At 39.3% G+C, this 25,255-nt stretch overlaps 1 protein-coding gene and 1 non-coding gene across 2 annotated transcripts in view; one reads left to right on the forward strand and one right to left on the reverse strand.

Annotated features, from left to right (window-relative positions):
- LOC142423373 (complement factor H-related protein 5-like) overlaps window positions 1-25,255 on the forward strand; it is a 108,179-nt gene that overhangs the window by 48,638 nt on the left and 34,286 nt on the right. The window contains 1 exon segment of the mRNA XM_075528646.1: window positions 18,480-18,656. Within this exon segment, the coding sequence (XP_075384761.1) occupies window positions 18,480-18,656 (177 nt within the window).
- On the reverse strand, window positions 18,776-18,910 carry LOC142437691 (small nucleolar RNA SNORA13). The gene has a single exon (XR_012782224.1). It is a non-coding gene; the product is annotated as a small nucleolar RNA SNORA13 (small nucleolar RNA).

The following is a 25,255-nucleotide window of genomic DNA, read 5'->3' on the forward strand; positions in this document are numbered from 1 at the left end:
TGGGCATATAACCAGAAAAGGCAAGAAACAAACCAAGGCCAGACATCTGTGCTCCAATGTTCATTGCAGTACAGTTCACAATTGCAAGGAATTGGAAACAACTCAAATTTCCATCCACTGATGAGTGGATTAAAAAGGTGTGGTACCTACATACAATGGAGTACTACGCATTGCTAAAAAGCAGTGATGAATTTATGAAGATCATTGCTGCATGGGGAGAACTGGAGGAAATCATGCTAAGTGAAGTAAGCTAAGCACAAAAGGACAGGTAAAACATGAACCCGCTGAGGTAAGCTTTAAAAACAAAATTGTATAAGGGGCATAGGGAAAAAGCTACTGTATACAAATATTACTGGGGTGAGGTCCAGGTAGTATGGCAGGCCCAGACTAAATACAGGGATACATATGGTAGACAACTGAAAAGGAGGTGGGGAAAGGAAAAAATAATAATAAAGAAATGGGTAGCGGGGGAACAGGGCACTAACCCACCCAAGGGGAGGGTATTGTTTATATCTCTGCAGGAAAAGAGGCACCAGACTCCAACCCAGTGCTCCAAGATGTGAGTGCAGCATGCCGTCATGGAGTAGGGGACCAGTGGAGAGGTCAAAGGGGCTGACCCCAATCCCAACAACTACGTGGACACCTACCCCTCCCCACAGAAGAATTTATTTCAAAGGATGGCACTGAATTTGTAGCTCTGGAAGAAGGACATATTTGATCAGAGCACATGAGAACAGATGAAGGCAGAAGAGGAAAGAGTGGAGCACATCCTGGGTGACCAGGCCTTGAGGACAATGTTCCTGATTAGAGTAGCCAGTCCACAGAGAGGATCACATGGCAGGCCCTACTATGAGACATTACATCCCTCACTGACCTATAGCCCTACAAGGGACAACACCGGAGAAGCAATGTAGGAATTGCACCCGATCTGATCGCACCACAATGAGACAAAACACTAAGAGGGTACAACAGAACAGCAAGGGAACAGAGTGGCGAGGTCCCCAGGGAATGCTAAAGGTGGACTTTGGGGCCAGGGCGTGGTGCCTCAACAGACTGGACTGCAAAACACTCCTAAACACCAATAAACAGTCCTTGAACTAACTACAAACTTTTCTTTCTTGTTGTGTTTTGTCTTGTTTTTTGTCATTGGTTTGTTGTTATGGTTTTGTTGTATATTGTTGCTTGTTTTTGCTATGTCTTGTTTTTGTGCATGTTATTATTTCCTCAGGTCTGTCTAAATAAGATTAGCTGGATGAACAATCTGCAAGAGAAAACAACAGGACTGACAGTTCCTTGGGAATACTGGAGAGGAGGAGGTGGAGGGAAAGGTAGGGAAGATAGTGGTGTTAACAAACCCAAGGACAAGGGAACAACAAGTGATCCAAATCTGTGGTGAGGAGGGGGTGTAGGAGGCCTGATAGGGCATGATCAAGGGTAATGTAACCAAGAGGAATTATTGAAGCCCAAATGAAGACTAAGCATTATAGTGGGAGAAGAGGAAAGAGCTAGGAGGCAAAGGACATTTATAGAGGTTTAGATAATGACATGTATAAATGCATATAAATTTGTATATGAGGATGGGGAAATAGATCTATGTGCATATATTTATAGGTTTAGCATTAAGGTAGCAGAAGGACATTGGACCCCCACTCAAGTACTCCCTCAATGCAAGAATATTTTGGTCTATTAAAGTGGCATTCTATGATGCTCACCTTCCCAACACAACAGCTGAAGACAAAGCGGGTGCAGAAGCAAATGTGGTGAAGAAAGCTGATGGTGCCCGGCTATCAAAAGAGATAGTGGCTGGGGTCTTAAAGGCTTGAAGGTAAACAAGCAGCCATATAGCTCTGAAGCAGGAAAGCCCACATGAAAGAAGCACACCAGCCTGTGTGATCATGAGGTGCCAAAGGGATCAGTTATTAGGCATCAACGAACAAAAAATCATACCATAGTGAATGAGGGGGGTGGTGCAGAGTGGAGACACGAAGCCCATTTGTAAGCCATTGAAAATCCCCTTGCAGAGGGGTCTCAGAGAGGAGATGAGCCAGAAGGTGCAATGTAGCAACGAGGAAAAATACAACTTTCCTCTAGTTCCTAAATGATTCCCCCCCCACCCCCACCCCCACTATCATGATTCCAATTCTAACTTGCAAGTCTGGCTAGACCAAATGATGGACACTGGTACAGATATGAAACACAGGGAATCCAGAGCGGATGATCCCTTTAGGAGCAGTGGTGTGAGTGGCGATACTGGGAGCGTAGAGGGAGTGTGAGTTGGAAAGGTGGAGCCGATTACAAGGATCTACATGTTACCTCCTCCCTGGGGGGTGGACAACAGAAAAATGGGTGAAGGGAGAGATTGTCTAGGGAAAGATATGACAAAATAATAATTTATAAATTATCAAGGGTTCATGAGGGAGGGGACTGGGAGGGAGGGGAAAAATGAGGTGATGCCAGGGGCTTAAGTGGAGAGCAAATGTTTTGAGAATGATGAGGACAGTGAATGCACAAATGTGCTTTACACAATTGATATATCTATGGATTGTGATAAGAGTTGTATGAGCCCCTAATAAAATGATTTAAAAATGTTTGCGAATGATGAAGGCAATAAATGTACAAATGTGCTTTAAACAATTAATGTATGGATGGATTGTGGTAAGAGTTGTTTGAGCCCCTAATAAAACGTTTTTAAAAAAGAAAGAATGAGATATTACTGCATCCCAGCATGGGTAAGAGGGTTAAAAGAAGAAAGTAAACAAATGTCACAAAGGGGGATGAGTGGTACCCTCATACCTTGTTGAAAATCCACTATGAAATTCAGTACAGTGCTTCCTCAAATATTGGGAATAAAATAACATATGACTCAGAAAATCCTCAATTTGGTAGAGAGCCTGAAGAAATAAGAGCCATAATACAAACAGAGATATACATGCCCATTTTCCTCACAGCACTATTCACAATAGCAAAGAGATGGACACCACCCAAATGCCCATGCGTGGAAGGATGGCCCAATAAACTTTGATACAGACACACTACAGAATTCTATAAAACATTAGAGAATGATGGTGAATCTACAGATGCTCTCATGGCAGGAATGCAAGTGAAAGACACTATGCTGAGGGAAATTAGTCAAGCACAAAAGGAAAATGTTGTATGAGACCACTCTTGCTATTTTTAATAAAGAAAATCAGACACATGCACACACACACAAAGACTGAGGGCTATCAGGGGCAGTGGGGCAAAGAAAGGAAAAGTCAGAGGCTAGAGAAGACAGGTATAACTTCAGTTCAGAGGGAGATAATATCCAAAAGAGGGCGAGGGGGGTGAAAATGATGCCAACAGGGCAAGACAAAGGTAGGGATTGTCAGTTGTTGGTATGAAACGGATGCTCACCTAATTCACAATCAAAATAATTTTTTTTAAGACTCAGGAAGCATTACCCGGCAAAAAGTCATTAACTAGATTTTTCCTAAACAGAAAGAATATGAAAACTATTAAGAATTAACTTAATTCTTGGTGCCAGTTTTAATAGGAATGTGCACCAGCTATGAGACAGATCGTTTGCTAGGATGTTGGATTAAAATGCAGACAGGGGACCACGTTTGCTCATCTTCGGAAGCAGCTGACTTCCTAACTAAAAAGAAAACAAGCAGGGCCTTCGCTTTCTGTCTCAAATGCACGTTTCTACATGCTCGCCGGCTCAGAGGCTCAGTCACTACCACAAAGAGAAAAGCAGACAGGCTGAATTTTGCACATACACACACAACAACAACAACAACAAAAATCAAATGATTAATTTTTGAGTACTAATGTGAAATCACTGGTAACATACTATTTAGTGATTTCATACAACTCTCAGTGAACTTTGATATTTACTGAAGTACTAACCCAGCTTCCCGTGAGTACACTCAAATTTGAAGTCATGCTCGTTCCTGCAAATGAAAGTGGGATTTAAATCAACAGTGGCATCGCTGGAACATTTTTGGTGGTAGGCAATCAAACTGATCCGCTATGCTGCTCCTCATCCGTGTCATGTTAATCTTATGGGTTTCCACTGTGGACGGACAAGGTCAGTTGAAAACCAGTCTGAATACTTACTTTCTTTTCAAATGTTTGTGGTGATATTTTGTTCATGTGTATATTTTATTTGTTTTTAAATGAGTAAATGAGAACATTTTAAATGACAACTTTAGCTATCTAATATGGAGATAATGAGATAAAATGGATTCATTTTGTTCTCTAAATTGCAAAGTGTAGTTTATGGCCTTGAAATATACCAATTGTGAGAGGAATTAAATAAAGATCAGAACATAGTGAAAAATGAAACTAAAAGGAAAGTACCAGTTCAGTTAAACCTAAACTTTGCCATGCCATTGACCAGGAAAAACAAAAACTCCTAAGAATACAAAGCTTCCTAAAGTTTGGAGAGTTTTTGGTGAAATACCTGAGGCTGTGGTTTTAGTCACCTTTCAGGTCTGGAAGTTATCTCAGTTTTCAGACAAACAACAAGTCTCAACGGAGCAATAACACAAGTGAGGTACACATCTCGTAGACTACATAAACCATTTGAGATCAAAAGGACAGCATTTACCCAAACTCAGAAGATTACGAAAGAAACAGGGATGGAAACAGGTAACACAGGAAGAAGTGAGATAAGGGATGTGACATCGAAGGGTTTGCAAGGAATGAAATGAAATAAAATTTGTAGAAACAACTGAATGAAAAAATGGATGATTGTCCTGAAAACGTAAACCCAATTTGAAATGAAATATTTCATTTTGCTTAATGTTTAGGGACTTTATTTCCATATACTTGTTAATTTAAAAATTTAAGCATTATCAAAATCAAGAATTCCTATTTTAATTTAATAATTATTTAGCCATTGGATATCTCTTTTAATAAAACAGTAGAATTTGTTTTTATCTCTAAGCCAATAAAATACCAGTGAGTTATTTGCTTTTACTGAGCTATTTAAGAAATGTTGAAAGTGAAAGGGCATGGCATATTGTTTGTTTCTTACCACTATAAACTGTATTTCATACTATTTTAAAACTCTCTTTTGTTCTTTCATGTTGAAATAAAAACCATCACTTCCAAAGAGTTGCAAATACAACTTTTAAAAGGGGACAGGATAGGTGATTAAACTATGTATGTGGGTGTGTATTCTGAATCACTACATTTTAAAATTTTAATTCCTTTTTATTAGTAATTATTTTATTTCCAACAGCACAATGTAGTAAGCCCTCAGAAAATTTAAAAATAAAAAATAGAAAACAAACAGGGTTTTTGTGTTTCCTTGTGTTTAATTGTAGCTTAGGTGGTGGTTTACAATTCAGATCATCACCCCAGTATCCTTCAGTCTAAAACACCAATCAACCCCCTGACAGCCCACCCCTCCTATCCCCTATTTTTGATTTCCCCTCTCCCTCCTAGGCCCACCTTCTCCCTGTACCCAAGACACCTTCCTTCAACTGTCCAGCTCATTGCTTCATTTCCCTTCCCTGCCCTACCCCCTTTGCAAACTCCAAAGTCTCGTCTAAATGATATGTCGTTGTCTTTGGCCTGTTTAAAGGTTAATAAATGCTCTCCTAAAATTATACATATATAAAAAGAAGACTATGAAGAATGAATGTAATTCTTGGCGTCAGTTTTAATAGGAATGTGCACCAGCTATGAGACTGATCGTTTGCTAGGATGTTGGATTAAAATGCAGACAGGGGACCACATTTGCTCGTCTTCGGAAGCAGCTGACTTCCTAACTAAAAAGAAAACAAGCAGGGCCTTCGCTTTCTGTCTCAAATGCACATTTCTGCATGCTCGCCGGCTTGGACGCTCAGTCACTACCACAAAGAGAAAAGCAGACAGACTGAATTTTGCTAAAATAACTAAATAAATAAAATGATTATTTGCACAGTACTAATGTGAAAACACTGGCAGTATGCTATTTAGTTACTTCATATTACCCTTGGTGAACTTTGATATTTACTGAAGTACTAACCTAGCTTCCCGTTAGCACACTGAAATTTGTAGTCATGTTCATTCCTGCTAATGAAAGTGGGATTTTCATCAAATGACCTTCACTGGACCATTTTTGGCGGTATGCCACTGTACTGCACCTATTCCATGTCATTTTAATCTCGTGGCTTTCCATTGTCAAGGAACAAGGTAACTTGAAGACCAGTCTGAGTATTTATTTTCTTTTTTAAAGGTGTGTGGTGATTTCTTTGTTCATTTATGTATTTTTTATTCTATTTGATTTTAAATGAGTAAATGACAACATTTTATTTTTATTTATTTTTTTTATTGTGAATTCGTTTATTATTTATTTTCATACTTTTCAGGGAAGGCATATTAATATTTATTCAGTAATTTTTTTTTCTTTTCTTTTTTTTTTTTCTTTTACATTTTATTAGGGACTCCAACAACTCTTACCACAATCCATACATATACATACATCAATTGTACAAAGCACACCCATACACTCCCTGTCCCAATCACTCTCAAGGCATTTGCTCTTCACCCAAGCCCCTTGCATCAGATCCTCCTTTTTTTCCCCCCCTCCCTCCCTTTTCCCTCCTCCCTCATATGCCCTTGGTAATCCATACCTCGTTATTTTGTCATATCTTGCCCTATTCGGGGTCTCCCTTCCCCCCTTCTCTGCTGTCCCTCTCCCAGGGAAGAGGTCACATGTGGCTCCTTGTAATCAGTTCCCCCTTTCCAACCCACTCACCCTCCACTCTCCCAGCATCGTCCCTCACGCCCTTGGTCCTGGAGGTATCATCCACCCTGGATTCCCTGTATCTCCAACCCTCGTATGTACCAGTGTACAGCCTCTGTCCTATCCAGCCCTGCAAGGTAGAATTCGGATCATGGTAGTTGGGGGGAGGAAGCATCCAGGATCTGGGGGAAAGCTGTGTTCTTCATCGATACTACCTCACACCCTAATTAACCCATCTCCTCTCCTAAGCCCCTCTATGAGGGGATCTCCATTGGCTGACACTTGGGCCTTGGGTCTCCACTCTGCACTTCCCCCTTCATTTAATATAATATATATACACATACATATATACATATACACATAAATACACATACATACACACACTTATATCTTTTTTTTTTTTTGCATGATGCCTTATATCTGGTCCCTTGGGCACCTCGTGATCGCACTGGCCGGTGTGGACAACATTTTAGATGACGATTTTAGCTATCTAATATGGAGATAATGGGCTAAAATGGATTTATTTTGTTCTCCAAATTACAAAGTGTAGTTAATGGCCATGAAATACACAATTGAGAGAGGAATTAAATCATTAAAGCCCTGAAAGTAGTGAAAAATGAAAGTAACAAAGGAAAGTACCAATTCAATTAAGCCTAAACTCTGCCATGACACAGACCAGGAAAAACAAAAAGACCAAGAACACAAAGCCTTCCTAATGTGTGGAAGGTAGCAAGTAAGGGCAGGTGACTCCACTGAAAAAGTTCCAACCAAGACCGATAAAGTCAGAACACAAAGACATCCTAATCCTATCTTTTGATTGGTTAAGCCAAATGTATTGTTGTTAGGTACCATTGGATTGGGTCCAGCCCATGATGTCCCTATGCACAAGTGAATGGCACACTATCCAGTCCTGTGCCATCATCACGTTTTCATATAATGAAGCGCATTGATGTAGTGACTGTGTCAATACATTTTGTTGAAGGTCTTCCTCTGTTTGCTACTGCTCTACTGTACCAAGTAGAATGTCCTAATTATCAAGAGACTGTTCTCTCCTGATGGCGTGTCCAAAGTATGTAAGACAAGTCCTTTCCTCTAAGGATCACTCTGGTCAAACATATTCCAAAGGAGATCTGTTAGTCCTTTCGGCAGCCCATGGTACTTTCAATATTCTTTGTGAGTGTCAGAATTCAAATGCATTGATTCTTTGGTCTACTATATTCAATTCCTATGAGATTTTTACATGCACATTAAATGATTTAAGATACCATGGCTTGAGTCAGGTGCAACTTAGTCCTTAAAGTCATGTCTTTACTTTTCAACACTCTGAAGTCATATTGTGCAGCAGACATACTCAGTGCAAGGCATCTTTTGATCTCTTAACTGCTTCTTCCATGAGCAATCCTTGTGGATCCAACCAAGACAAAATCCTTGACGGTTTCAACCTTCTCTCCATTTGTGATGATGTCACCTATTGGTCTAGTTGAGAGGATGTGGGTCTTCTTTACATGGATTTATATAATTCACACTAAAGGCTACAATCCTTGATCTTCAGCAGCAAGTGCTTCAAATTCTTCTCATTCTTAGCCAGCAAAGTTGTATCATCTGCATATTTCAGGTTGTAAAACTCTCCTTCCAGTCCTGATGCCACATTCTTATTCATATAAGCGAGTTTCGCTGATTTGCACAGCACACAGATTAAATAAGTGTGGTAAGGGGATACAACCGTGACACACACACCTTTCCTGATTTTAAACCACGCAGTAATTCCTTGTTTTGTTGGCACAATTGCCTCTTGATTCATATACAAGTTGTACGTAAGCATGAAAAAGTGTTTGGGACCTCTGCTTCTTCTCAAGGATATATATAATTTATTATGGTCCACACAGTTGGATGCCTTAACTTAGTCACTAAAACACAAGTGAACATTTTTTCTGGTATTCTCTGCTTGCAGCCAACATCCATTTGATGTCAGCAATAATATACTTTGCTCCACATCCTCTTTGGAATCTGGACCGAACCTCTGGCATTTCCCTTTCAATGTACTGCTATAATATACAACTGTTCTGGCATGCTGTTCAGAAAATTGTCACTTGCATGTGAAAACCTTATATGTAGTTTTGAAACAGTGTCAGAATTCAAAGATAGCTATTAATAAAATTCATGGCTAGAAACGGGAATGATACCAGTGCCTCGATTCTAAAAACCCTAAGTGGTAGGTCAAAACCATTTGCAAGGCCACGACAAGGGATGAGCCTCAGGTGACTCCCAATACACATTGGCTTGAAATGACAATAAATCACAAATCTGATGGTGAGCATTGTGAAGGGGATTTTAGAAACTGTACAGAGGCTAAAATGCTTATCTTATAATATGATCTCCCTATGGACTGAATGTAACAGTATTCTAAACTTTTCATATTCTCTGCTTTATATTAGTTTGAGGTATCTATTGGTTTTTATATGACCATTGTTAATGGATAATTGTTGGGTGTTTGACCTAGTCTTGTATAGTTATCCATTTATGGTAACTGGGATTGATAGAAATATAAAGCTAGTAATGGAATTGTGATAACCTGGGTACATGGAGGGAGAGGGATGGGGAAGTGACAAGTGGACATCAATGTGTAAAACAAGTGGGAAGGGGAGATGCAAAGTTGATTTTGACCACGATGGAGCAATGCTTCTTGATATCATTGAACCATTGAATTGTATGATATGTTAATTATGTCTGTGTTAGTCTGGGTAGACTAAAGAAACAAATCCATAGAGACACTCATATGTGTATAAGAAAGAAGTTTATATACAAGACCAATTAAATATTGAGAAAACATCCCAGCCTAGTCCAGATTAAGTCCATAAAGTCTGATGTTAGCCTATATGTCCAATACCAATCTAAAAAGTCCTCTTCAGAATCATGAAATGCATGCAATGATGCCAAATGCAGGAAGATCACAGACCAGTGGGTAGAAGTCTTGTGGATCCAGTGGTGGTGTAAGCATCTTAGCACTGGTAGGGATTTCCACATGGTTCCTTCAGCTCTGAGGCTCTCACTGCCAGTAGCTTCCCTCCATGTGTCTTCTCAAAAGTGATGTCTTGCAGGTAGTCAGCTTGTCAGTAGAGAGTCTCCAAGGGAGTGAGCCAAGAGTCTCCCACCTCCAAGGAGAAAAATCAGAGTTTCTAGAATCCTTAGGAGAAGGCCATGCCCACACAGAGGCCTCATTGGTTATGACCTGATTGACAGCCCTTCACTCTTCATCCTCAAATTGACACCAGATTATGTAACTACACAAGGTCAATTTTAGAAAACATCGCAAGAAGGATTAGTTAGGGATGAGAAAGGGTTTTTATTGAATAACGAAATATAAAAGCATATCATTATTTACTTCAGGAATTCATGAAAGATAATCATACCTGGTCTTCAGGTAAACTCATAAAATGTCACTAGAGGATGTTTTAAACAGATCTCTCAGAAATTTATGAAAACTCCCATAGTGCCAGAATCTTACTTCCCAGAGATAGCTTGTCAAATAAAACTCCATGAAGTTGTTTAGAAATTTTTAGATAAGTCCAGATCCAAAACTTTTTAAACAATTCTCTTTACTGCATTCTTGCTGGGAAGAAATGTTTCTTGGACCCACTTTATACAAAAGAAAGCTATGTCATGATTTGTTCTGTTTTGTTTTTAGTTTGTGCGGCTTTCTGATAAAATTTTGGGTCAAATGGGCTGGGCCAGAAGTGACCAGAGCTTACTAGGGCTTGTCTCAGCAACCAAGCCCACCTGGATTCCCAGGAAGACAGGCAAGGAAAAGGACGACATTAATTCAGCTAGTCCATTTGGGTCAAAGGCTTTATGAATGTCCCCTTTATATCACACGTGAGGACTGTCTTCACAGCACACTCACTGCAGAACTATATTTAAAGGTGTATTATGTTTCCTTTCCCCCTACACTTTTGGTGTGGATTCGGTGGTATAGACATCCGCTAGCGACATTATTAAAAGGGGAATTCTAAATGGGGCTGGAGGGTAGGGCAAAGAAGATAAACATTAAAGTGAAGAAGAAAAATATGTAGCAACTTGGCTACCACTAACCCAGAAAGTCATATTACAGCTGCAAACTGGCCTCTTCAGTAAATTTCTTTCCAAAAGTTAGCTAGGTATTAAATGGTCAAGTTTTCACTGGCTCTAAGACATGCACAAGACACTATAATAATATTTTGGAGTAAAACTCTACCTGTTTTCAGCAACAAAATATTAGTCAAACACTATCTTATGCTTCATTAAATGGAAAAGAAACCATAAAAGAAACCCCCAAGCATGTCTCAGTGCAGCCTGTGTTATTCCAGGAGGAAATCAGACATGTAACCAAGGAGATCGATTCAAGACTAGAGAGCAATTTTACTCAGAATATTATCTATGAACATTGAAAAGCAACACAAAATCCTTTCTGCCATTGAGCGGGTACTAGGATAAAAAAGAAAGTTGGTGTGTATAGCTAGCACCTTGATTGATAGGTACAGTGAATATTTGATTAACATTGTAGAATGAGTTTGGGCAGATGGGTAAAATGGAGCTAATCAGAGGATGGGAGAAAAGTTATTCTGAGTATTGGAAATCCACAGGCACTAACGTGTGGATATCAAGAACTGTAATTTGATTGGAGCTAAGACTCATTTGAAAAAGGCTCAAGGGGGAAAGCAAAAGGAAATAGAGGAAAGAACTAGGAGCCAAAGGACATTTATAAAGGTGTAAATAAAAGCATGCACATATGTAAATATATTTAAATATGAGGATAGGGAAATAAATCTATGTGCATGTATATATAGATTTAGTATTAATGTAGCAGATGGACATTGGACCTCCACTCAAGTACTCCCTCAATGCAAGAATACCTTGTTCTATTAAACTGGCATTCCATGATGCTCACCTTCCCAACACAATTGCTGAAGACAAAGCGGGTGCATAAGCAAATGTAGTGAAGAAAGCTGATGGTGCTTGGCTATCAAAAGATATAGTGTCCAAGGTCTTAAAGGCTTGAAGGTAAGCAAGCAACCATCTAGCTCAGAAGCAACAAAGCCCAATGGAAGAGCACACCAGCCTGCATAATCACGAGGGGCCAAAGGGATTAGTTATCAGGCATCAAAAAACATAAAATCATACCATTGTGTGCTCACCTCCCCAATACGATCGCTGAAGACAAATGGGTGCATAAGCAAATGTGGTGAAGAAAGCTGATGGTGCGTGGCTATCAAAAGATATAGCATCTGGTGTCTTAAAAGCATGAAGGTAAACAAGCGGCCATCTAGCTCAGAAGCCACAAATCCCACATGGAAGAATCACACCAGTCTGTGTGATCACGAGGTGTTGCAGGGATCAGGTATCAAAGAACAAAAAAAATCATGTCATTGTGAATGAGAGGGAGTGTGGAGTGGAGACCTAAAGCCCATCTGTAGGCAATTGGACATCCCCTTACAGAGGAGTCATGGGGAGGCGACGAGCCAGTCAGGGTGCAGTGTAGCAACGATGAAACACGCAATGCAACTTTCCTCTATTTCCTAAATGCTTCCTCCCACCGCCCCACCCCACTCTCATGACCCCAATTCTACCTTACAAATCTGGCTAGACCAGATGATGGACACTGGTAAAGATAGGAACTGGAAACACAAGGAATCCAGTGCGGATGATCCCTTCAGGAACAGTGGTGAGTTTGGCGATACCAAGAGAGTGGAGGGAGGATGAGGTGGGAAGACGGAACTGATTACAAGGATCTACATATAACCCCCTCCTTGGGGGACAGACAACAGAAAAGTGGGTGAAGGGAGATGTTGGACAGTGCAAGACATGACAAAATCATAATTTATAAATTATCAAGGGTTCGGGGGGATAGGAGGGGGAAAATGAGGAGCTGATGCCAGGGGCTTAAGTGGAGAGCAAATGTTTTCAGAATGATGAGGTCAATGAATGTACAAATGTGCTTTACACAATTGATGTATGTATGGATTGTGATAAGAGTTGTATGAGCCCCTAATAAAATGATTTTTTTTCATTCGAAAGAAAGAAAGAAAGGAAGGAAGGAAGAAAGAAAGAAAGAAAGAAAAAGGCTCATGGGAAGAAACACTGTCAGTGCCCAATAGAGGCTTTTTTTGCTACTATCCTGTATAAAACTCTCTGATATCTAACTTTAAATGTTTAAAAAAGTACAAGGTTAAATGCCATAGGAATGAATTACTTTCAAATATTGTGCAGCAGTGAACATTACCAGTGTATAAATTGGAGAAAACATGGGGAATTCCTTCTGGTGATTGATTTTTAACCAGAACTTCTTCAACTCTGTTTGGTTGTTTTTTAAGTGGGGAGAGAAGTCAAGTCATTCTTTGAAAGCAGCACTATACTGAAGAAATAATTATCTAGATAAAAAATTCCAGTATTCCTTGGCTTGTACTATTAAATTACCCATACTCTTAATTAGAGCTCATTTTTTGTTCCTTTATAATTAGTAGAGTGGAAGGTGTTTAATTTAATAAAAGGAAAGAATCACTACTGAATAATTGAAATATGACCAAATTATTCACTAATAAAGCATTATTTAATTTTTCACTTCTGTTGTATTTTCTATAGTAGAGTTTTGTGGTTCTCCAAATATAAAGCACGGAATGCTACACGAAGAAAACAGATATAAACCAGGCTTTCCAGGTGTTCCTGTGGGAAATGTCTTCTATTATTCCTGTGAACTTGGTTTTGCATCACCTTCAAATTTCTTTTGGTCTCCAATTACCTGCACTGCAAATGGATGGCTGCCAATGCCTAAGTGCCTCCGTAAGTAAATGTCCTCACTATTGCCCGGGTGAACCACTCAGTGAACACACGAGACAATCAAGGTTAATACAAGTTTCAACCAACTAGACAGCAAACAACAGCATTAGACTAGACCACAGAGTCTTGACAGGCATTCTTTGGGTTCGGGATGAGAAACCTGGCAAAGTTCCCAAATGTAGTTCCTTCTTCTGTGAAGTTATTTTTATGAAAACAGAATAAAAAGTGAATTACATGCACTTGCTTCTAATATCTGTCGTGCTCTGTATGTTGACACTTTAAATGTATTGCTGTTAGGTGCCATCTAGTTGGCACATGCATACTGACCTTATGCATCACAGAAAGAATCACTGCCCAGTCCTGTGCATCCCCACAACTGTTCCTGTGCTTAAGCCCATTGTAGCAGCCACCGTGTCAGTCCGTCTCCTGAGGGCCTTCCTGTTTCACTGCTCCTGGGCTGTACCAAGCTGGATGGCCTTCCCCAGGGACTGGTCTCTCCTAACAATATATACAAAATATGTCAGAAGAAGCCTTGCATCTAAGGAGCACTCTGATCGTACTTCTCCCAAGACAGATCTGTTAGTCCTTTTGGCAGTCCATGGTATTTCCAATATTCTCCACCAGCATGACATATAAAATGCATTCTTCTTTGGTCTTCTTTATTCAATGTCCGACTTTCACATGCATATGAGATAACTGAAAATACTAAGGTTTGGGCCAGCTACGTCTTCATCCATAAAGTACATCCTTGATTTTCAGTACTCAGACGAGGTCTTCCGCCACAGTTTTACCTCATGGAATACATCCTTTGGTCTCTTCAGTGCTGCTTCCATGAGCATTGATTGTGGTTTCACGCAAGACAAAATCCTTGACAACTTCAACCTTTTCTCCATTTATCCTTAGTCCAGTTGTGAAGATGGGGCTTCGTTACCTAGCCATACTGAAGGCTACAATCCTTGGATGTGCATCAGCAAGGGTTTCAAGGCTTCCTCATTTTCAGTAAGCAGGGTCGTGTCATCTGCATCCTGCAAGTTGTTAGTGAGCATTCTTCTGATTGTGATGCCACATTCTTGTTTATATAAGCCAGCTTATCTGATTAGATATGAGCATTCACATTACTTTGCTGACATTTGTCTGGTAGCAGCATGACCATATCTATCCTTCAAAGTTATTTCACAACATAGCCTGTCTTTAAATTTATCCTGTTGAATATTTCAAGGAGCATGCAAAAGTTATTATTTTCTGTAAGCAACTTCTTTGGTACTCAAAGTTAATTCTGTCTTAATCTTTCATTAAATACTCAATTGATAACAGAGTTTTAAAACACAAGAACATTGGGAAACATGCGAGTATACAAAAGTTAACAATAGTCTTACTCCATCCACAAGAGACATTTATGATTATGCAAGAAATGTGCATATTAGTATGTTGTTTTATATATGAGTATGTCATAAACACGGTATTTCTATAAAACTATAGCAAAATAGTAAAGAATTTTAATTTCCATATATAATTGGTATCACTAAAAATGGAATGCATAAAGATCAATATGCTAGGCATTAATGAGCTGAAATGGACTAGAATTGGTCATGTTGAATCACAAAATCATATGGTTTACTATTCTGTGGATGAAACAAGTGGAATGGGATTTCCTTCATTGTCATTAAAGGATATTTCAAGATCTATCTTGACATAATATGATAGGATAAGGATAGGATCATGTCTGTCCATATACAAGGAAATACAATCAATACTATTATTAATCTAATTTATGCACCAACCACAAAAGCTAGTAATGAAGAAATTAAAGAATTCTACTAGTATCTTCAGTCAGAACTTGACCAAATATGCAATCAAGACACATTGATAGTTATTGGTCATTGAAATGCAAAGATTGAAAATAAAGAGGAAACAGCAGTAGTTGGAAAATATGATCTTGGTTATAGAAACTAAGTGAGGGAATCACATGAGATGATTTTGCAAAACCCTTGACTTCTTCATCACAAATACCTTTTTCAACAACACAAAAGTGGACAATACACATAAACTTCTCTAGATGAATACACAGAAATCACACTAACTAATGAAAAGAGGTGATGGAGATGCTGAATATCAGCAGCTAAACCCAGGCCGGGGGTCAACTGTGGAACACACTCCAATTGTTCATATGCAAATATAGGTTGAAATTGAAGACATTATGCAACAGAACAAAGGAATAGTGCATGGTTCAAAATCAGGAATGGTGTGTGCCAGAGGTATAGTGTCTCACTATAGCTATTAGAGTGGCTGGATTCTGTGCAGAAGAATGCAGCGACAGGTTTAGAGGAAGGCTAATTAACAACCTGAGATATGCAGATGACACACTTTTACTTGTGGAGAGTTAGGAGGACTGAAGTACTTGCTGAATGAGACTGAACATTGCAGTCTGTGGTATGCGCTACAACTCAATGTAAAGAAAATCCAATCCTCACAACTGGACCAATAGGTAGCATCATGATAAGCAGGGAAAAGATGAACGTGTCAATAATATTGTCTTACTTGGATCCACAATCAATGCTCATGGGAGCAATAATCAAGAGATCAAAAGAAGCACTGCATGGGTAAATCTGCTGTCCAGGACCTCTTTACGGTGTTGCAAAGCAAAGATGTTTCTTTGAGGACTAAGGTGAGTCTGACCCAAGTCATGGTATTTTTCAACGACCTCATCTGCTTGTGAAAGTTGGACATTGAGTAAGGAAAACTGAAGAGAAATTGAACATTTGAACAACTGTGGTGGTGAAGAATATTGAAAGTACCATAGACAACCATAAAAAAAACCCTTCAAAGATGTATTTTGGAAGAAGTACAGCATCATTCTCCTTAGAGGGAAGAACGGTGAGACTTCATCTCTCCAACTTTGGACATATTCTCAGGAGAGACCAAATCCATCATTCTTGATGAGCTATTAAAAAGAAGAAGACCCTCAACGAGATGGACAGACACCAGGCAGCCACAGTGGGCTCAAACACAACAGTGGCTGTGAGAGCAATGCAGGGCCGGGCAGCGGTGCCTTGTGTTCTGCATGAGTTGGCGCTGACTCAATGGCACTTAACAACAACAACAGATGGTACAAGTGGTCCCCAGTTTGCAACAGAGCTTCCTTCCAATGACCCTTCAGAAATTGGTTCAGATGGAAGTGGAATACATTATCATTATTATTGCCTTTTATTATCTATATACTTATAAATTTAACATTTATCTTTTCTTTCACTATTAGAAGCATTACATGTAAACTTATAAAGATATTTCCATGCAAACAGAAAAACACACAAGTATTTAAATGTACTCCAACAGGGAAGAAACATTGGACATTGTTTACATTTTCCTTAGTGCTAATGAAAACGTTCTTTGTGGGATGCTCTGAGTAATCTAGATGATCTCTGGTAACAAGGATAGAGTTTCTAGTGGTAAAATTAATGAGGATTGTGTGTGTCGTTGCTTTCTTTTTTTCCACACTTTTTTGGTAAAATATCACTGATTTCTGAATCTGCATGCTGACATTTGTAAAACTATTAGCATGGTAGTTCATTGTTGAGCAGCAGAAATCCCTGATTGAGTTTAGAGGAAAGTTTTCATTCTTTCACTGTAAATTTCTAAACAACTTTTTGCTTCTTGTTTACCATTATTTCTTCCTTCTTCAGGATTTCTTTCCTCTTCAGAATATGTCTTCATATATCCTGTGCCTATTTTGAACGGCTAATCATAACATTGAACATCTGTGAGTGAACATCTGAGAATAATAACATACACATGCTTGTGTCCAGTGCATATTATTAAATATCAAATGTATCCCCAAAAGATGGTTGTGTTAGTCTGGGTACGTTAGAGAAACAATTCCACAGAAACTCATGTATAAGACAGAGTTCTATATAAAGGTTAAGTGTACATCAAGAAGACATCCCAACTCAGTGCTGCCCAAGCCCACAAGTCCAACATTCACCCATATGTCTGACATCCATCCACAAAGTCCTCCTCCATCTCACAAAACACACACTATGATGCCAACTGCAGGAGGAAAGCCGAATCAGTGAATGTGTAAGCATCTCAGTGCTGTCAGGGGTCTCCACATGGCTGCTCCAGCACCTAGGTTGCACTTGGCTAGGTTAATGTGGCTTCTCCTCAGGAATGATTTGAAGGAAGTGAGCCTTGCCAGCAAAAGCAGGGAGCAGGCTAAAGCAGTTGCACCCTGGTCCAACCATCAGAAAGCAATATACCCAAGAACTAGAAAGGCGAGGCCCACCAAGCCATTTATCTCTCTGCCCTTCAATTAACCCCACAAATGCTTATCAGCCAGATTGGCACAATCAACTTTAACTAGCTCAATGGTCATAACTGTGGTTCATCATAACTCAACCATCTCCTCAGCGGGGGGATAACTGAATGTAAAATCACATATGTAGTTCAATATGTGTACATACATGGTAAAACAGACAAAAGTCCACTGCCATCTATTAGATTCCAACTCACAGCAACTCTATAAGGGTCTCAAGACTGTAATCTTTATGAGTATAGGGAAATACACTTGTATCCCAGGGAGAGGCTGGTGTGTATTCAGCTGCCCACTTTGAGATTAATAGTCCAACCCACATCTCCACCAGGACTCCTTAGATAGATGGTCTCATTGAAACCCTAAGTTGATTCCACTCCTAAGGACCCTATAATGGGTTTCTAAAGACAACCCTTTACAGGAGTAGGATACTCCCATCTCTCTCCTAGCTGGAAGTTTCAGCCACAGCTTGGAGAATATCTATCTACTAAGGCTGTAACCAAAGTGATCTTTTAAAATTATTTGTAAACATTATTTAAGTTTTAAAATTTTCCTTTTCTTTTCAAAATAATGTAAAGTAAAATATGTTTCCTATTTTTTAACACTTCTGCCTTTTAAATCATTTTGATGTTTTTGTTCCCTAAGGGTTATGTTTCTTTCCTTCTGTGAAAAATGGCCATTCTGCATCTTCAGGAAAAACTCACATGGAGGGTGACACTGTGAAAATAGACTGTGATATCGGCTATAGCCTACCAAACAATATGGACACCATCTCATGTACAGAAGATGGCTGGTCCGCTCCTCCCAAGTGCAACCCCCAAAGTAAGTAAACACGCAGTTCTCTCATACCATGCTATGTTTTATCAATTTAAAAAAGAAACAAATTAACTGTCACATTAGATAGAGGTTTGCCACTTTCTTTCTTTCTTTTTTTTTTTTTTAACTGTTCCGTATGCAGCTCCGATGCCAAAGAAACCGAGCTCCGAGGCAGACCGTGGCTGCCAGGGTGTTTAATTTGCGCCTGTTTTGACACCACGTTCACTAGTTTCCGAAAGCTAACAGGCAACACAAAGGCCGGGCCACTTGCTATCATTGCTTGTTTTGCAGTTATATTTTAGTTCAAAATGTGTCTCAGAGAACACACCAATTACTCAGTTTTCCTACCTATGTAAAATAACTATTGGCAGAGGGTAAAATATGAGGCAAAAATACAATGATAATGTCTGAAGGTAGAACCTTTATACTAAAGTAATACTAGTTTAAATTTTATATTGACACTATCAAGTTACTTGACAATAAATTATTATAAAACTAAAGTACAGATGTAAAAATAAATCTAGTATTACATAATTTTTACAATTTTAATTGACATGTAATTCACATAGCTTACAATTCATTGGTTCAATCGTGTTAGAAATGGCTGTACACACACCACCACAATCAGTAGTAGAACATTTTCTTCTTCCTTCTATTCATGGATACTGTATCCCCATTCCCTCCAAACCTCCCCTGCCATACCTCCAGGCAACAATCAATAGAGTTACCGTCTCTATAAATTTACTTATCCTGGATTTAATATGCAAAAAAGGAAAAGATTGTTTTTATAAAGACCCCAAAACAATATCAAAGTAAAACTGAGAAAAACCTCAGTAAAAAAGAAAGCAGAAAATATTAAAAACAAATTTAAAATGAGTCAAATGGAAGATGAAATATAAGGTGTTGAATTTTAATGTCATTGTATCTGCAATAATCCGCTTTCCAGTGCGCTGTGCATGAGAGTAAGGCTATTTTCATCCCTGGTTTATGATCAGAGGGGAGTAGCTGAAGGTTTCATCTTTGTACACTTTCCCTTCGCTTGAAACAACATTAAGACAGATCAAAAGCAGTGGTGGGATTCTGCCTGTTTGTATTTGTTCGGCAGAACCGATACCTCATTTTTTGTTAAGTCCAGTGAACCTGTGGTTGAATCAGCACTTGAATCATGGTTCTCTCTAGGGTGGGTGGCTAGGTAGCAGCCCAAAATGGAAATAACAAATTTGCCTGGCTTACTCGTTTTTAAAGATAGTTCTACCCTAGCCTTTAGGACCGATATGAGTTCGATTGCAGTGAACTTGGTTTGGGTTGGCACAACTCAAAGGGGAGAAGGGACAGTAACACTGTCTAAGATGCGTAAACTTATGTACCACCTGGGCTTGGCCATAATTCTCAGGAGTTTGGCTATGCAAAGATGCAGTCTGACTGTGGGGTATGATGTAGACAGCCTCTTTTTACTGATTTCTTGGAATCTTGGAATTACAAGAGGCTATAACATGATGAATATTTGAAAAAAAGAAAAGAACAAATGAATGGGATGCATATCCTAAAATTCCAGTGATGGGACAGTTTATAATTGGTATGCTTCAGTTATTAAATAAATATCCCATGGTTCTCTTGGACAAATTATCACCTCATTTTGTGATAGTGCAACTGTGGCCTAAGATTTACATTTTATAAACTAAAGGATACCCTTGCTCCTTAACACTGTAAGAAGTCTTATGCAACTGATTTGATTTCTTGACTGCTGCTTCTGTGAGCATTGAATGTGGATCCAAGCAAGACAAACTCTCTGACAACTTCCAACTTTTTTCCATTTGTCATGATGTTAATGTTGGTCAAATTATGAAGATTTGGGTTTCCTTTACATTTAGTTATAGTCCAAGCACTAGGCCGTAATCTTTGATCTTCACCAGCACATGTTTCAAGTCTTCTTCAATTTCAGCAACAAGGTTATGTCATCTGCATTTCACAGGTTGTTATTAAGCCGTCCTCTAATCCTGGGGCCTCATTCTCTATTCAATCCGAGTTCTCTGATGACTGGCCTTCTAGCTCCAAATCTTTGCACAATTCAATATAATACTTTGCCTTCTCAAGCTGCCCCTTGAATTTTTCTTTTCAACTCTTTTACTTCATTTCTTTCATTTGCTATAGCTACTCTAAGCTCAAAAGTAAGTTTCAGAGTTTTTCTGACATCTACTTTGATGGGGTATTTTTCTTCTTTGTCTTTTTAATGACCTTTTGCTTTCTTAATATGATGTTCTTGATGTCATACCACAGCTCGTCAGGTCTTCTGTAATGTGTGTTGAAGGCATCGTATCTGTCCTTGAGATGTTCTTAAAATCCAGATGGAATATATTCAATGTCATGTTGTGGCTTTTATGAACTTGTTTTAATTTTTGCCACTTCAACCAGAACTTACATATGAGAAACTGATTAACTGTTCCTCAGTTGGTCTGGAAGTCCCATTAAGGAACGTATGTATAATCCTATTGCTATGGTATGTATACCATTGGTGTGTATACCATGTATCCCGTTGGTGTGGTTGGTATACCACTGGCATAGATTCATGCATCAAAGCAACACTCACACCACCAGAGTAAGACACTCAGTAGGCAAGTGTTGGTGTGTTGATAGCTTTGTTCTTGTTGCGGTTTGGGGTACCATCAAGTTGGTTCCTACTCATAGCAACCCGTGCACAATAGAACAAAACAGTGCCTGGCCGGGTGTCATCCTCAGACTGTTGTGATGGAGTCCATTGTTTCAGCCACTGTCTCAATTCCCCTTATTGAGGAAAGCCTTCTTTTCTGATGAGCCTTTTCCTTGCTAAGTATGATTTCCTCCTCTAGGCACTGATTCCTCATCACAGTATTTCCAAGGATGTGAGATGAAGTCTCACCATTTCTGCTTCTAGGGAGCTATAAGCACTATATCATAACATTTTTTGCTTTAAAAAATGATCACAACCCATTTCCCTTTATCATTGTTGCACAGTAATATTATATGTCTTGATGTATCACTACCATCAAGTTGGTGCTGACGCATGGTGATCCTGTAAGACAAGGTAGAATTCTCCCTGTTTGTTTCCAAGACTGTAACTCTTTATGGAGTAAAAAACCCTATATTTCTCCCATTTATAGATATCTTAAAATACTCTACCAGCTATAAATACTATTCCTTGACTTCCTTTATTAAATAATAGAATACCAGTGAGCTAACTCTACCTGGAATACCTTTCATTATGAAAGTTTACAAAATAATTTCTCATTTGCCATTTTTAAAAGTAAAACATATCTATTGTCCCATCCCACGGGACATTCAACATGGATCCTGGAGAAGAGAGTGGGAATTGGGGGGGTACAAGAGGCACGGAGAATGAGGACAAGACAGTATCCTGATCAAGTCCTGTTTTAATGAACAAAGAGTGACAGCTTATAACGGCCAGCAAAGGGGGGAAGCCTCCGCCGCACATGCAAATTAGGCTACCTTGGCAACAGACCAATCAGGGAATTCAGGGGAGTGCGCCCTGCCCATGAGTCAGTAAGGGCTTACAGTCTTCAGTTAGGTACGCAGAGGAGTGGCATGTACATGAAAATCAAGCACAGGTGAGGACAACCTTTTACCCAATCAAGGGGATGCAGGACACGGCTGCTGATCTAAAGAGCATCACACGTTGTTTGCTCAAGCTTCACAGCTGCAGTGCTCTGTCACGTAGGCTGGGGTAGAAGAAGACCCAGAGCTCAGGCTAATAAATTTCAAGTAATGGCCGGGCCTCACGGCTCCAGACAATCTATAACATAAAACATATTTTCAATAGTTTCCAAACTGAAAGAAATATACAATTCTGATATTTTCGTGGAAAACTATAAATTTCAGGGTTAAAAATAATTTATGATATATGCGTTGTTGAATATTTGATGAATTTAGCGATGTTGATTATATGTTTATATACTATAATCAAAGGAATGGAATAGTGAAAGGAAAACTTCAGAGCAGGAATGTATCCCACAATGAAACTTTAAGAAATGGCGCTGTGATCAGGTGAAAACAGGTGGAGAGACCTGCCAGACAGCATGTGACAGAGAATGACTGCAGGACAAGAAGTGGGTCAACATATTTGATTTACCTTCCTGGGTTTCCAGTTTCTGTCTCTACACAAAGTATGAAAATAAGCAGAGCATTTAGTTCACTTTTTTAGTTTGTGATGGTTTGTCTCCTGCCTTCTCCACTAAGTACAATTGAAAGTTCATAGTTTGTTTCCAACACTTTAGAGTTGTGAAACGATCCCAAAGGGGAGAGCTGCACAGAGCATGCTCAGAACCTCAGCTAAGATGACATCTCTCCCTAGGGAATACATTTCCCAGAACTCCTTGCAGCCCTGATGGAAATTCAGAGGAAAGTTCCAGAGAGAATCTCCTTTAAAATGTCTGATACAGCTGCTGAGGGGAAGAAAGCGTGTTCTGGCTACACTGGCTGGGTAATGCCTTCTTCCTCTAGGACCTTCTCATGAAAATCTCTGTGTTCACCTATGTCTTCCAAAGGTGAATATTTCTCTTGATAAGGCAAAAACCTAATTCCAGTTATAGTTGTCTTCTACTTGTTTCCAAATATGTAGTAAATGTATTTTAAAAAGACATCTGCATGCTACACCTTGCTTACATGTTTAATAGTTATTTTGCATTGTCATTTATCACATTTCAGGTTTGTATACACAAACTTAAATAAGAAAAAAAGTGGTAAAGCTGTAAGATTTCACAAGGAAATGCTGCCCATTCTTTACCAGCTTCAGAAATCTAACCTATGATACAAACCTTTTCAGCATTATACTAGAGGTCTAAAGTTTGGCCTAACACAACAACTGTTTAAATATATAAATCATCTTCTTGGGGTGCCTGACAGCTCATAACAATCCATATATCAATTGTATCAAGCTCATTTGTACATACGCTGCCTTCATCTTTTTCAAAATATTTTCTCTCTGCTTGAACTCTTGGTATCAGCTTCTCTGTTTAAAAAAATAATTAATCATATCGTATCGTGTTTTACCTGGACGTTTACAAAGTAAACAAGGTTCCCATTTGACACACTCTGAACACGTTCAGTGGCGTTAGCCACACTGTCCAGAATATGTCGATGTTCAAAGATTGCATTACAGTTGTTCCAGTGTTCTCGTTTCCCAGTGCCTTTGTCTGCCCATCCTTGCTTTTTAGTAATGGCTGCCATTTTGGTCTCGTGTAGATGGCTTTATAATAATGATATAGTGACTTCCTACACTCTTCCTCCTATTTTGATCTCATCTTCAAATTCTTCTGGGATTTGTGAACTAATACATTATTGCTATTTCCTTTAAAAATCCAGTATAACCCATCTCCATCTGAAGAGTAAAACTCAGCTCACAATGCCTGCAGCAGGGCGGGGAATCACGGCACCAAGCAAAAAGAAAATATAGCTTATTTTATGGACTAAAGTGTTCCAGAAGCCCTTTCTCTGGCCCTGACTATAAAACACCCCCTAAGCCATTGTTGAAGGAAAAAGATAACAGACACTATGCAGCCTGTCTTATGAGGCATTCGTCTCACTCAAACTCACTGTTACCGAGTTGATTGAGACTCATAGTGACTCAAAACGACACTGTAGAATTGTTCCTGTGAGGTTCTGAGATTATAAATCTTCAAAGAAATAGAATGCCTCTGCCTTCTCCCTTCGAGGTCCTGGTGGTTTTGAACTGCTAAGCCTGTAGTTGGCAGCCCATCACCCAACCCTTTACTCAATAAGATTCTGAGTTCTCCCTCTGGCCCTGCTTATACATTGGCATACTTGGGATAGGCTTCCAAACCACTCTCATTATGTGAACAGTGGAGCCCTGTTCTCAGGGGTCCTAGCCTTGATTTTGTGTGCCAATCTGTTCTTGTACTAAAAGGTGATCTGAGAGGATATTTTCAGTTCAAGTTTTAAAGAGTAGCTCAGGTCAAAAGTCTCATGGCACCTTCTAACCAATTGGTGCAGTCAGTGTGGAACTTTTAAGAATTTTAGTTATGATCTGAATCTTTTTTCCTGTAGTAATCAGGCCCATCTTTCGTGGCCCTGATCACAGCAGTTAGAGGTGGCGCTAGGTATCATCTTATTCCTCTGGTTCTCAATATAGATGGAATTGTAGTTCATCTTGGCTACTATCCATGTATATTAGCTTCTTCTCTGTCATTTTGGTTTCCTTCTTTCGGTTTTTCTCCTAATGAGTTGAGATCTTCACTAGATGCATACCCTATGGCTGTTCATAAGCTGTGAAGATGCTGGGGCTTCTGAAGACAGGACACTGCCAACTACATTGAAGACTAATATGACTTAGAAGGTAGACATACTGTGCAGCTCCAGTGGGCATTTAAAAATCACACTCCTGGCGGCATTTACTTCCTTCCAAGTTAGTAACTTGCAGAAGATTTCCTCTCATCTTCCCAGAGGTTTGTGGACTTTACAGAGCAAAGATTCTCTCTCTCTCTCTCTCTCTCTCTCTCTCTCTCTCTCTCTCTCTCTCTCTCTCTCTCTCTCTCTCTCTCTCCTCTCTCTCTCTCTCTCTCTCTAACATCATGTTTTTACTGTAGCTAGTGAAT

This window comes from Tenrec ecaudatus, chromosome 1 (assembly GCF_050624435.1).
Source record: "Tenrec ecaudatus isolate mTenEca1 chromosome 1, mTenEca1.hap1, whole genome shotgun sequence".
Lineage (NCBI taxonomy): Eukaryota > Metazoa > Chordata > Mammalia > Afrosoricida > Tenrecidae > Tenrec > Tenrec ecaudatus.